This window comes from Lotus japonicus, chromosome 1, assembly GCF_012489685.1.
Source record: "Lotus japonicus ecotype B-129 chromosome 1, LjGifu_v1.2".
Classification (NCBI taxonomy): domain Eukaryota; kingdom Viridiplantae; phylum Streptophyta; class Magnoliopsida; order Fabales; family Fabaceae; genus Lotus; species Lotus japonicus.
In genome coordinates, this window is record NC_080041.1 from 96,685,476 (window position 1) to 96,698,082 (window position 12,607).

Here is a 12,607-nt window from a genome sequence, read left to right on the forward strand (position 1 = left end):
GGGTATATGGGGTTCTGAGGTGCGAATTTGGGGATATTCGTACTCCGAATCTTGAAGATTCGGACTGGGTCAGGACTTCAAGATTCGGACTGGTTCAGGACTTCAAGATTCGGACTTGAGAGATTCAGTACTGTCTCTCCTATTGCTTCTGTTATTGTTTTTCATGATAAGATGAATGGGGTGAAGATAATTTCCATGCTTTTGGCTATCTTAGGGTAGTGGTTAAGGACATAACCAACTTGAGATTTCACATTTGAATTTCATAACATTATTTGAATTGTATTGAAATTTCATAACATTAGTTTACTGTGTATACTTGTGGATTGCTTCAACTAGTTAGTTACTCATTACATAGCTATTAATCTGTTTTCCTTATTTTTTCTGATAGATTATGGCGAGGACAAAGCAAACTAAGAGGGTATCGTCTGAAGAGTTGGCCGATCGTCGTGCCTATCTCCACGCTTCTCATAGGCGAGGTGATCATGATACAGATGTGTCGACTTCTCGGAAGCAGGCTAGGAAGGGTGCTAGGAAGGGGGCTCCGAAGGCAACCACTGAGGTTCCTGCCCCTGCTACTGAGGTTCCTGCTACTCAGGTTCCTGATACTGAGGTTCCTGCCCCTGCTACTGAGGTTCCTGCTACTCAGGTTCCTGCTACTGAGGTTCCTGCTCTCTCGACGCCTGAGGTTACTGCTACTGAGGTTTCTCCTCAGTCGACGCCTGAGGTTACCGCCCACGATACTGTTGAGCCTTCCACCTCTTCACTTGATATTGATGCAGTTGAGGAGCCGGAGTCGGAGTCGGGGTCGGAGTCGGGGTCTGAGTCTGAGATTGAGGGTGAGGATGTAGAGGTAGAGGATCCGAATATGCCGCTGCTCCAGAGAGATCCACCGTTTCCTGGTGGGCCGGTTGAGTTGTCACTTCTGCAGCATTACCCGGATCACATAGCGCCGTGGACGTGGCATACCCTACTAGGCACCACTGACCCTCGTTATTCTGAGCGAGGTGATTTGAGGCTTGCCAGTGCTGGTACGAAGCTCGGGCTGATGACGTGTGAGGGGGACAATTACAGGGAGGTCCGGTTGATTGTGGAGAGGAGCGGACTGTATCCACTGGTCAGGTGCAGCTATGTAGAGACGGATCCAGGGCTTATATCGGCCCTTGTGGAGAGGTGGCACGAGGAGACTAGTAGTTTCCACATGCCATTTGGGGAGATGACTGTCACCCTTGACGACGACTCCGCTCTTCTTCACATCCCGGTTGGTGGGAGATTCTACACTCCAGGAGTGGCCTCGAGATATGATGTGGCAGAGACCTGCGCTTTGCTGTTAGGGGGGGATGCAGATTTGTACATGGTTGAGTTTGATAAGCTTAGGGGTCCGACTATGAGGTTCAGCTTCTTGCGAGACCTTTACCCGAAAGCTGTTGCAGGTTTGTTTCATTCATTATCTGAACTTTTTCCAACTATTATTTATATTTACTTAATCATAATTGGTATTACATTGTAATGTAGAGGGGCGGTACGAGCATGCAGCCAGGATGTACCTGATGCATCTTGTTGGCGCGACATTGTTCGCCGACAAGAGTGGGGGGCACTCATTCTCCGCCCGTTGGATAGGCATGCTACAGGATCTTGAGCGGGTGTCGGAGTTCGCGTGGGGCGCCATGGCCCTTGCCACGTTGTACGACCAGCTTGGACAGTCTTCTCGCAGCGGGGTCAAACAGATGGGCGGTTACACTTCCCTGTTGATGGCCTGGGTCTTTGAGCACTTTCCAGACAGGCTCGTTCGCCGGTATGCGAACCCGGCTTACACAGAGGACCAGCCCAGAGCTCGTAGGTGGACAGAGTCACGGTCGGGGCATGCTAGGCTTGACGAGAGGCGAGTACTACTTGATGAGTTGACGGCCGACGACGTCACTTGGACTCCATATGAGGCCCACAGGGAATGGCGACAGCGGGATGAGAGGGCTTTGTTCTCAGGCTACATTCGGTGTCCCTATCCCCCTGCTGTGCGACCTCATCTTCCGGAGCGGGTCATGCGACAGTTTGGGTATATACAGACGATCCCGCGCCACCCTAGTGAGATGGATAGATCTCCCGCAGCTGAAGCTGTTGATGAGGCATTCGCAGGTTATGTGCAGTACTTGTTCCCTGAGGGCGACCCTGCTATAGAGGAGGGACAGGCTGTGGGCGGTTACATGGATTGGTATGCTAGAGTGTCTCATTGTTTCATCATACCGGATGAGAGGAGGATTGATCTCAGTGTCGTGGTAAATTTTAAATTTTATTTCTATTTTCTTTATGCACTTGTGGTTTTGTGTATGTGATTTACTAACAGCGTTTTTTTTATTATTTACTTTCAGGCTGCTTTGCGTAGGGCTTTAGAAGTCCTTGAGTTGTCACTTGAGGTGGATGATGCTTTGCTGCCAGGCACACAGGCCCGCGCTTTAACGGAGAGAGCACTTCGCATCCTCCAGGACTTGGCTGGGACACAGGGCATTGCTTACGCTGCTGGGAGAGGAGGTCTGGGAGCAGATGACCGAGTAGGTGGCCGAGCCGGCGGCCGAGCAGGTGGCCGAGCAGGTGGCCGGAAGGGCGGCAGGGCAGCAGGTGGCCGGGAGGGCGGCAGGGCAGGAGCCAGGGGAGGTCGTAGGGGTAGGGGAGGTCGTCGGGGTAGGGGACAGTAGGGGACATTAGTTGTATGAGCATTTTGTTGACATTACTATTATGATATTAGGGGACTATGTATTTTGCACTACTATTTCGGATTAGTATGAGTTTTATCTTCACTTTAACGTATATTTTTTTTTTTATTTTTCACTTTTACCCTAAACCCTAATAATTTGTGAGCTTTATCTTCACTTTAACATTTTTTTTTTCTTTTTCACTTTTATAATCAACCCTAATAATTTTAAAAATCAATAACTTTTATAACCAACCCTAATAATCAACCCTTGTAATGGAAACCAAAACCTGGCACTCAACAACACAAACCCTTGTAATGAAGTTTAATCTTCAAGATATAATCCGAAACTTCAACCTTCGGATCAGTATGAAACTTCATCCTTCGGATTAGTATGAAACTTCAACTTCCGGACACCTCTGACAGATTCTACCACCTTTTTCAGCACCATTACTCCATAGCTTCACCTACCTCACCACCATTATGGCCTGCATAAACTCCTCAACCACCAAACCACCCCCCATTACATTTCACTTCTGATCACCCTCACTCCCTCACTTCCTCTTTTCTTACTACCCCTCAACCCCCCACCACCATCATTGCACCACCAACAACAACCTTCATGCACCACCAACAACAACCTTCATCAACCAGCACCACCTTGGTATGTATCATTGCATCCATTATAATTTGCCAATAATATACGTTTGTTTATATTTTCTACCATTTAAATTTCTCTTCATTTTTTGCCACCACCATCACTTCAACTTTTCTGCCCCGACATAAATCCGAATGTTCAAGTCTCGGATTAGTACGAAAGTTATAGTCTCGGATTAGTACGAGAGTTATATTCTCGGATTAGTACGAATGTTCATTATACGGACTGTTAACCAGTGGCAGATTGGTTTATGCAGGCAGTATGACGAGCACATTTTTCTATGATGATGAAATGCTGCTTCTAAAACAAGATAATGATGTCAGTGAAGGAATGTTGCTTCAACAACAAGATAATGTTCAGCCTATAAGTGTGGATACCACTCATTTATGGTCGACCGATCAGGTATTCATTGCGTATACCATAATGACATTATTGTTTAGTGATGCTTGAATTGATTACTAATTTTAAAACTCCATTAATCTTCACCACCAACCCCATTACTCATTCCTCCTACACCATAAATCCCTTTACTTCCTATATTAGTCCCCTATGCACCAAAAGCATCCTACACCATTACATTACTTCCCTTCTTCCCTTGTTGCAGGAAATAACCAGAAGAAATGGAACAAGATCCACCATCAACCTTCATCCGCCCTTGCAAACGCCAAGACAACCTTGCCTCCAGCTCTCGTCCTCTCATTCCCGGCCCAGCTGGCGCCGTCCAGGCCGCCATGATTCACCGCAGATCCACCGACGACAAACCAAACATTTCAACCCAACAATTCGTTAGGCAAGTCCTCCAAGAAGGCCACGACACCGATCCCGATTTCCAATCCAATGCTTGGCTTTCAACCCTGCAATTAAACGGATCTGCCACTCCTCTGGGCGCAATCACTCACCATCATGAAAGAGTAGATCACGTCATCGGTGTTATCAAATCCTGCAATCCCAATGGGTTTGGAGATGCAACAGTTACACTCAAGGTATTTCCTTATTCCTCCTTATATTTCAGTGAAATGATTCATGTTTCTCTCATGACATCTGAGATTGAGATTCAGGACCCTACGGGCACTGTTGGCGCTAGTATCCATCACAAGGTCTTCACTGAAAGCGTATTTGCGAAAGACATAACTGTTGGATCTGTTCTGCTTCTCCAAAAGGCTAATCTATAGGCAACTTTAACATTTTAAGCTTCTTTGGACAACTTGGACATCACATCGTTTCTTCACTTTGCTTTCAGGTCGCTGTGTTCTCTCCTAGAAAGTCTAATTGTTATCTGAATATAACCTTGTCCAATGTAGTCAAGGTATGATAATCTTCTTCCACATCTAAAATAAAGCATTTGAATCTTTTCCACATCTACAACAAAGCATTTGAATCTGTCTTCATTATACAGGTATTTTCAAATGACAGTGCACCTCCACCTGGAAGCTTCACAAACATAACAGAAGATTAATATTAGTTCTTTACTAATTCTATATTAAGGACTATTTGTGTAACTTTTGAAATGCTGAACTTAGATTTCGTATTGTTATTTTGCTTTACTTTTCCAATGCTTAACTTGGATTATGTATTGTAATTTTGTTTAAATTGGATTATGTAACTTTTCAATTTTAAAGTCATGTTATATTTGCTGCAATTGGACTAAAGTCATGTTATTTTAACTGTAATTAAAGAATCCGAAGGTTTAACTCTCGGACTAGTCCAGAACATCAACCTCTGGACTGGTATGGAGGTTTAAGTCCCGGAGGATATTCCCGGCATTTTTTTAAAAAGACTAGGGTGGCAATTCTAAACCCAGGGGTGGGAAATCTAATTCCTCTCTTTCTCTCGCACTCTCAGAATTTCACGCCCCTCACATCTCATTAGGTCTAGCCGTCAAGCGTGTGCGAGCAGTCGAGCACCACCGGCCGGCGGCCACCAGCCCACTTTGCAGAGTTGATGTTTTAAAGAGAAATGTGTTTACACTTTGCAGATGTGTTTTTGTTCATAACATCAAAACTCTCTGATTTGATTTCGATTTTGGTTCCTGTGTATAGATCTGGAATTTTGATTATCTCTGTTTCTGGTTTCACGTTGTTTGTGTTGCAGGTAAGGTAAGGAATGGCGGGAAAAGGAGGCAAAGGGCTTCTGGCTGCGAAAACCACCAAGGACAAAGCTAAGGAAAGCGATAAGAAGAGGCCTGTGTCTCGCTCATCCCGTGCTGGGATTCAGGTAACCCTAATTTCCTTTAATTTTCCCTCTTTCATGTCAGATTTTGTTGTTTTTGGATATGGTGATTTTAGAAAAACTATGAATAGACCCAGATCTGACATGGATAGGAGTTATGCCCCCTATGAGATGCTAAGTTATAAAGCAAGAATCTTTTTTTGTTTCTGTTAGTAATTGTCACTGTATGAGAACATGAACTTGAATTTGTGTTTTGGGATACCTAATTTTAATGGTTTAGAAATTAGATTGATAGAAATAGAATTATAGAATGATAGTGTTCAGATTGATTGGGATTTAGAGGCATAAAATGAAGTGAGGGATTTAGAGGCTAAATTGATAGTGGCGAGCAACTTTTGGCAGTTTTGGGTAAGAAAGTGAGGGAGGGGAAGGGGTTCCAGAGAGATTTCTGGTGTTCGAATTGATATTATCACGGAGGAAACCAATGAAAAGTCTGATCATGGAACTCCTGGTTGGCATGGGGCTCAACTTTTGTCTTTGGTAGGCATTTTGAAACCTTTTACCTTGTTCCTTATTAAGTTATCTTCTTGACACTTATTTAGATACATGACTAGCTTAGTTTGATGTCATTTAATACCTGAGAAATCTTAGTTCATTTTGAAGTCTCCAAATTGGTTTATTTATTTCAATATTGGTTACTATCCTTCCAGGCATGAGTCACACTTGGCAGAGCACAGCTGAATTTCGGTGAGCCGGATAATGCAATTGAAAGCTTTGACAGAGCGTTAGCTCTATTCAGCATTGAGTTTAGTTACTTGGAATAGTTAGTGAAATAATTAGCCAAAGAAAGAGGGATAACATGCTATGAATAATGGCAAGAAATTTATAGTGATTGCTTTTGTAGAAATTGGGAAGGGGAGTCATGGTCTCTCAAATACCTGGGTGAGGGACAGAATTTTCTGTGCTGCTCGTGTTCTTATCTCTGTTTTGTATCAGATTGATAGTTTGCTTTTTGTACAGTACCTAGATTTTGTATGAATTTTCCTCTTGATTGCCGAAGTGTTTGACCCCTGTTAGCTAATTGCATATGATGTCATTTAATACTTTGTGCATAATTGCATATGATGACCCCTGTTAGCTAAAGTTGATGGTTCGTTATTGACGATTATAACATTTCTTAACATTGTTGAGTTCCCCGGTTTTTCAAATGTTTTTGGGTTATCGATATGCTCATTTGAAAAATTTGAACCCCCTGAACGCGGGTCCTGGATCCGCCACTGTGTCCAGCGACTAAGAATTGCATATCAACCTCTGAAAATGTCACTAATCTCACACATTATGCTCCTCCTTGGTAAAGTTTTTTCGTTATATGAGTTTGGATTTTTTTATCTGAACATTTGGAATGGTGTTTTTTCTTAGATTTTCTATACGTTGTTTTCCGGAACTTGATGTTCAGATCAAGTAATTAATGCTAATTAACGAGGAGTCATGGAAAAGTAATGCTAATTAACGAGGGTTTCACCATCGAAATGCTTAATGTTGCAAATCACAACTTCATGAAACTCAACGAACAATTATGGTTGGTTAAAAATTCATAATATTGGTGCAAAACTCCATGTTTTCCCCAAAAAAACAAGGCAGATTTTTTAAAAATAATAGTACTCCCTCCGTTCCTAAATAATTGACACTATTTCTAGTGAAATTTTGTTCTTAATTATCTGTCACTTTACAAAGTTCAAGAGAGCATTAATTATACTTTACCAATTGCACCCAATAAATGGTGGTATAAAAGTTGAAAAGTTAGAATTAATATGAGAAATATAGGGTATAGTAGGAAGTTAGATTGTAATTTTAATAATACAAGAACATTAATTGATATTTCTTAATTCTTGTGCAACAACCTAAAAGTGTCAGTTGGGAGTAATGATCTTTGTACGGTGTTTTGAGTCATTCAATCGGCATACAAAGTTTGTTACAGTTACAATATTTAAAACAAAGAAGAAAAATATGATATTGGTTAAAAATTATCTACAAGTTTTGTGATGGTTTTACACCATCAGTATCACATTTTTTTTTTTACTTATTAAAAAAAATCACGTGTTTTTATTTTCAACTTTGCAATTTGTGCCAAACAAAAACCACCACAAACTGCATATTGATTTTGTATGATCGGAAAAGGGTATGTCTATGTACTAAGTTATGAGCTCAAATTTCTATTAACCTAATCAAGTTTAATTTTGATGCATTACAACATTACATTAAACTCATTCTAATTGTTTTCCTCTTTGTAACCAAAAAAACTCATTCTAATCCTTAATAAAAAACACTAAATTAAAAAATTTGATTATTCTACAGGAACTACAACCCTGAAAGTAGGAAAGAACGAGTGAGCAGGGAAGAGGCCATGGAAGAACTGATAGATGTGGTAAATTTTAATTTGAACTATATTGATAATATTGTGTTGTATTTTAGCATTATTTGTTATTGGTTTGTAAATTGTAAGAGCATTGATGTTAAATAAAACCGGTTGTGGTTGATTATGCAGATAGAATCAACAATACCACCAGAAAATTCTACACCACGGATAGTTGAAAGGACCGAAGACTATCTTAGATTGGAGTACCAAAGTCCAATCATGGGGGTATGTGTGTAGCTCTCTTAATGCTCTAGTAGATTGAAAGAACTAATTTTATTATGTTTGGAAATTCTTCTACCACTAATTTTAAGCTGATGTTAGAATTGATTCTGTTACAAAATAAATTGATCAAAAACATGCTATTGATCATGGTATTGGAGCAGTTTGTGGATGATGTCGAGTTCTGGTTCCGACCAGACAGGGACTCAATTGTGGAGTATCGATCAGCATCCCGGTTTGGGACCTTTGACTTTGATGTGAACAGGAAAAGGATCAGGGTAATTAAATTTCCTCACTTGTTTTATGTATGTTAGGCACTTGCATATTATTGATGTTAACTATGGAAATTAATTAACATCTTGCTGGCTAATAGGCATTGCGACTAGAGTTGGAAAAGAGAGGATGGGCATCTCAAGATTCAATATACACTTTGCAAACTAAGGCGTATCTAGGGAGGAGTTAGTAAAGGCTACAATCATCATTTCAAATTTTTTTGAAAATCTCACTGGTTATACGTATTTTTATGTAGATTTTTTGTAATTCTCCCATTTTCGAAAGTTTTGTTCTTGTAAATTCATGAGTTTTGAGTTTGCATTTATGTTATATTTGGCGATAGTAATATTGAGAATCAATGACACTCTTTACCAGGTCTTACAGTGACGTTTTCAAAATATATTTAATGTTTTGAATCTTGTGTCAATAAGTAAATAATATCTTCTTCAAGAATTGCAAGACAATAGTTGGAAGCAAGTGAGAGTGTCATAATGTTATGTAAGGCTCATTAAGTTAAAGTTTCTAACATAAAAACTCATTAGTTTGTGACAATGGTCGCCATAAGAAATAAAATGGAGATATAGAATATCATCATAGAATAAACATATTTTATTCTACAATTAAATTGCAACTATCAAAATTAAACAGAAGATTTAATGTAGAGGCAATGAAATTTCGTATACTTACAATTCAACTTTAAATCACAAATAAAATTTTAATAATAAAATATGTAAGCTTGTTGAAAAATTTTATACAAGTAAAAACAAATTTTTTGTAACTAAAACTTATCATCCAGATGTTTCCTGAGACTTAATTTACAAAAAATGTCTAGTTTATTTGTACCAGATTGTAGTTGAAACTAGAAAAGCAGCAATATTTTCACTTGTTAATATTTGACACTTTCTTTTTCAACAACATCTATAGAACGATCTTTTTTTATAATGAAAGTTGTAAAGACGATGCTTCGCAGCAAGACTGAAAATTATCTTCTCAATAATCTATTAGTTGTATGTATTGAGAGAAATGAATTGTTATTCAAACCTCCTTCACATCTATTCCAACCCTCCACCCCCTTTAAAGAGAAAAAAAATTCTAAAATGCCCTCAATGAAATAAATTATTGAAATTTTCCACCTCCACATTCTCTCTCCTCTCTCCTCTCTTTCTTTCCTCACCACCACCACCACCACCACCATCACCGTCGCACCACCACCGCCACCACTGCCACCACCACCACCATAACCCCATCAACCAAGCCAACATCACCATACCGCTTAGTCTAAAAATGCATGAGCCTATTTCATTGTAGTGGAACATCCATATATAATCAAAAACTCACTCTAATCCACAACATGCTACTATAATTCTTGTAAGGTAAACTATAAGGCCAAGAACGACTAAGTGAGAAAACTTAGAGTATTATTCATGTGAAAAAAATTACTCCCTCCGTTCCAGAAAGTTTGTAGTATAAGGTTGTGGCACAAAGACTAAGAAAGTAATTATTGATAGTATAATTTGACTAGATTGCCCTTATTTAATTTTACTAGTATGATGTGCAACTATTAAATTATACATAGATAGAGAAGAATGTAATTAATAGAGAAGAGTTGTGGTTGGTTAATATGAAAGATGATAAGTGAGAGAAAATGTATTAAATGAGGGTATAAGTGGAAAAAATTAGCAAAAAATTCATTGGTTTTCTAAAACAACAAACATTTTGGGATATGGAAAGATGGTCCAAAACAACAAACTTTCTGGAACGGAAGGAGTAACATACATAAGTCTACGGAAGTCTCCTTTTTATAGTAGGTGCACCTCTTTATCTTAAGAGCAACTCCAACCCACAATTTTTTATCTGGTTTCTTAACACACTATTCAGCACTATTCCTGTGGGCCCGTACTGCCACATCAGACTTAAGAAACTCCTAAGAAACTGAAGCAGATTTTGCTCCAACCCATGGTTTCTTAAATTACTATTTGAAGGGTCCCACCCGTGTCCCACCATACAACATAAATTAATAATATTTATTTTCACTCAATTTAGATTTAACATTTAATACTAAATCAATACTTCAACTTAAAAATAATTTAATTAAAATTAATACGAATTTAATTTAAATTTAATTTTACTTAATATTTAAAACAATTAAATTTAAATATCGGCATGTTAACTTGAAACAAAAATAAAAAAGTACATTGTGTTTTTTCTAGCAAAAACAATTTTATTGAATGATAGAAATAAAGACGAAAGAAAATACATGACAATGAAAAATAAGCAACAATACATTTGAAATGAAATACATAATAACACTTGAAGGTTAATTTTCATTATTCTCGTTTTCGGGAAGCTGCCAAATATGCTCCACCAAGTCTGCTTGAAGCTGGTGATGAATTGACCTATCAATTTGATGTGCTCTTCTTTCCAAGATATTTCTAAAAGGGGGAATAGGACCACTTACTACTTCAGCATCCAATATGTCATTATTGACCTGATCATAAACAAAATTACCTCGGTACGTGTTGCGCTCATCTTCAACAATCATGTTGTGCAATATGATGCAAGCATACATTATTGACTTCATCTCATTCGGATGCCAAAAGCGTGATGAACCATGAACTATTGCAAACCGAGATTGGAGAATGCCGAATGCACGTTCAACGTCCTTTCTTGCTCCTTCTTGTCTTTTCGCAAATTTTTGCCTTTTTTCTCCTTGCGGCATTGGGATGGTCTTCACAAATGTAGCCCACGGGAGATAGATACCGTCTGCTAGATAGTATCCCATGTTATACATTGTTCCATTCACGCTAAAGTTCACCATGGGAGCATTTCCACTCAAAACCTCATTAAAAACCGGAGATTGATTTAGCACATTAATGTCATTGTTAGAACCTGCAATGCCAAAAAATGCATGTCAAATCCACAAGTCTTGTGATGCCACTGCTTCAAGCATGATTGTGGGCTTTCCATGATCACCTCGGGTGAATTGACCTTTCCACGCAACTGGACAATTCTTCCATTCCCAATGCATACAATCAATAGAACCCAACATACCTGGAAATCCACGAGACTCGCCCCATTGAAGTAAGCGGGTAATGTCTTCCTGGTTCGGGCGCCTCAAGTATGTTTCACCAAATACTGCACACACACCTTCCACAAAATTCTTTAAGCACTCAATTGCAGTACTTTCACCAATTCGAACGTACTCGTCAACACTGTCAGCAGGTGATCCGTACGCCAACATACGAATAGCGGCGGTGCACTTTTGTAATGGTGACAGGCCTTGTCTTCCAACTGCATCGACAGACATTAAAAAGTACGGGTCATGAGACCCAAGGGCCCCTACAATTCTGAGGAACACATGCTTTCGCATTCGAAACCTTTGTCGGAAAAGCTCTTCCGTGTACACAGGATTTTCGGAGAAGTAGTCATTCCACAACCGCTCGTTCCCAGCTTCACGATCTCTCTCTATCACCTTTCTTGTTCGCTTGGGCCTAACGGTGTTGGCACGTCGTTGATAAAACTCCATCTCCTCCTGCATCATATCTTCTATAGTCGTGTCATTGATAAGTTCGTTAATGACAACGTCGTAAATGTCCAAGTTGGCCATATTGTTTGGATCCATTCTATGACACAATGAGAAACTATCAGTGTAATTGGATAGGAGGAAGACAATATGAGAGGACAAAACAACTCTTGAATGTTGAGATGAATGAAATATGACATGTATAAATAAGAGAAACAACAACGGCTATATTCTCCAACGGCTATATTCCACAACGGCTATATTCCCCAACGGCTATATTCCCCAACGGCTATATTCCACAACGGCTATATTCCCCAACGGCTATATTCTCGAACGACTATATTCCCCAACGACTATATAGAACACATAAGTAGAAACGCAGTACACATTAAGAAAAATTCGAATACTGAAATTACAACATTAGTGCAGAATACATAAGTAGAAATGCTAAAATTACAACACTGATGCAATACACATAAGTAGAAATGCTAAAATTACAACACTAATGCAGAACCAATAAGTAGAAATGCTAAAATCACAACATTGGCACACGCTAAGAAAGACAACAACAAGAATTAAGACATTCCTAGTTCTTTCATGGCGAATTCAACTAGGCGCTGATGCGTTGCTAACTGCACCTCGTTCATTTCAGATGTGTCCTCCATA

General features: G+C 39.4%; 4 protein-coding genes and 1 long non-coding RNA gene across 5 annotated transcripts; 4 read left to right on the forward strand and 1 right to left on the reverse strand.

Moving 5' to 3' along the window:
* The first annotated feature begins 76 nt into the window (after positions 1-76).
* On the forward strand, positions 77-3,791 carry LOC130713563 (serine/threonine-protein phosphatase 7 long form homolog). The gene is made up of 4 exons (XM_057563338.1): positions 77-1,430; positions 1,513-2,312; positions 2,364-2,655; positions 3,598-3,791. Exons 1-4 carry the CDS (start codon positions 392-394, stop codon positions 3,789-3,791), a joined length of 2,325 nt encoding a protein of 774 aa, XP_057419321.1. The 5' UTR covers positions 77-391.
* On the forward strand, positions 3,721-4,717 carry LOC130728136 (uncharacterized). The gene is made up of 2 exons (XM_057579492.1): positions 3,721-4,324; positions 4,400-4,717. The coding sequence occupies exons 1-2, from the start codon at positions 3,962-3,964 to the stop codon at positions 4,511-4,513; spliced, it is 477 nt and encodes a 158-aa protein (XP_057435475.1). The 5' UTR covers positions 3,721-3,961; the 3' UTR covers positions 4,514-4,717.
* Positions 4,718-4,766: 49 nt separating this feature from the next.
* On the forward strand, positions 4,767-6,591 carry LOC130728138 (uncharacterized). Its single transcript, XR_009015580.1, has 2 exons — positions 4,767-5,555; positions 6,221-6,591. It is a non-coding gene; the product is annotated as an uncharacterized LOC130728138 (long non-coding RNA).
* Positions 6,592-7,799: 1,208 nt separating this feature from the next.
* Positions 7,800-8,799, forward strand: LOC130728137 (uncharacterized). The gene is made up of 4 exons (XM_057579493.1): positions 7,800-7,935; positions 8,056-8,151; positions 8,310-8,423; positions 8,519-8,799. Exons 1-4 carry the CDS (start codon positions 7,915-7,917, stop codon positions 8,606-8,608), a joined length of 321 nt encoding a protein of 106 aa, XP_057435476.1. The 5' UTR covers positions 7,800-7,914; the 3' UTR covers positions 8,609-8,799.
* Positions 8,800-10,548: 1,749 nt separating this feature from the next.
* On the reverse strand, positions 10,549-12,169 carry LOC130732290 (uncharacterized). Its single transcript, XM_057584371.1, has 2 exons — positions 11,470-12,169; positions 10,549-11,307 (listed from the first exon to the last, which is right to left on the reverse strand). Exons 1-2 carry the CDS (start codon positions 12,038-12,040, stop codon positions 10,736-10,738), a joined length of 1,143 nt encoding a protein of 380 aa, XP_057440354.1. The 5' UTR covers positions 12,041-12,169; the 3' UTR covers positions 10,549-10,735.
* Between the last annotated feature and the right edge of the window lie 438 nt (positions 12,170-12,607).

What these genes read in the sequence shown, in the direction of transcription:
- LOC130713563 (XM_057563338.1), top strand. Translation starts at nt 392, where the DNA reads ATGGCGAGGACAAAGCAAACTAAGAGGGTATCGTCTGAAGAGTTGGCC. An exon ending in TTACCCGAAAGCTGTTGCAG is followed by an intron (nt 1,431 to 1,512) that starts GTTTGTTTCATT and finishes ATTGTAATGTAG; the next exon opens with AGGGGCGGTACGAGCATGCA. An exon ending in ATTTTCTTTATGCACTTGTG is followed by an intron (nt 2,313 to 2,363) that starts GTTTTGTGTATG and finishes ATTTACTTTCAG; the next exon opens with GCTGCTTTGCGTAGGGCTTT.
- LOC130728136 (XM_057579492.1), top strand. Translation starts at nt 3,962, where the DNA reads ATGGAACAAGATCCACCATCAACCTTCATCCGCCCTTGCAAACGCCAA. An exon ending in ATGCAACAGTTACACTCAAG is followed by an intron (nt 4,325 to 4,399) that starts GTATTTCCTTAT and finishes ATTGAGATTCAG; the next exon opens with GACCCTACGGGCACTGTTGG.
- LOC130728137 (XM_057579493.1), top strand. Translation starts at nt 7,915, where the DNA reads ATGGAAGAACTGATAGATGTG. An exon ending in TGGAAGAACTGATAGATGTG is followed by an intron (nt 7,936 to 8,055) that starts GTAAATTTTAAT and finishes TTGATTATGCAG; the next exon opens with ATAGAATCAACAATACCACC. An exon ending in ACCAAAGTCCAATCATGGGG is followed by an intron (nt 8,152 to 8,309) that starts GTATGTGTGTAG and finishes GTATTGGAGCAG; the next exon opens with TTTGTGGATGATGTCGAGTT.
- LOC130732290 (XM_057584371.1), bottom strand. Translation starts at nt 12,040, where the DNA reads ATGGATCCAAACAATATGGCCAACTTGGACATTTACGACGTTGTCATT. An exon ending in CGAGTCTCGTGGATTTCCAG is followed by an intron (nt 11,308 to 11,469) that starts GTATGTTGGGTT and finishes TTGGCATTGCAG; the next exon opens with GTTCTAACAATGACATTAAT.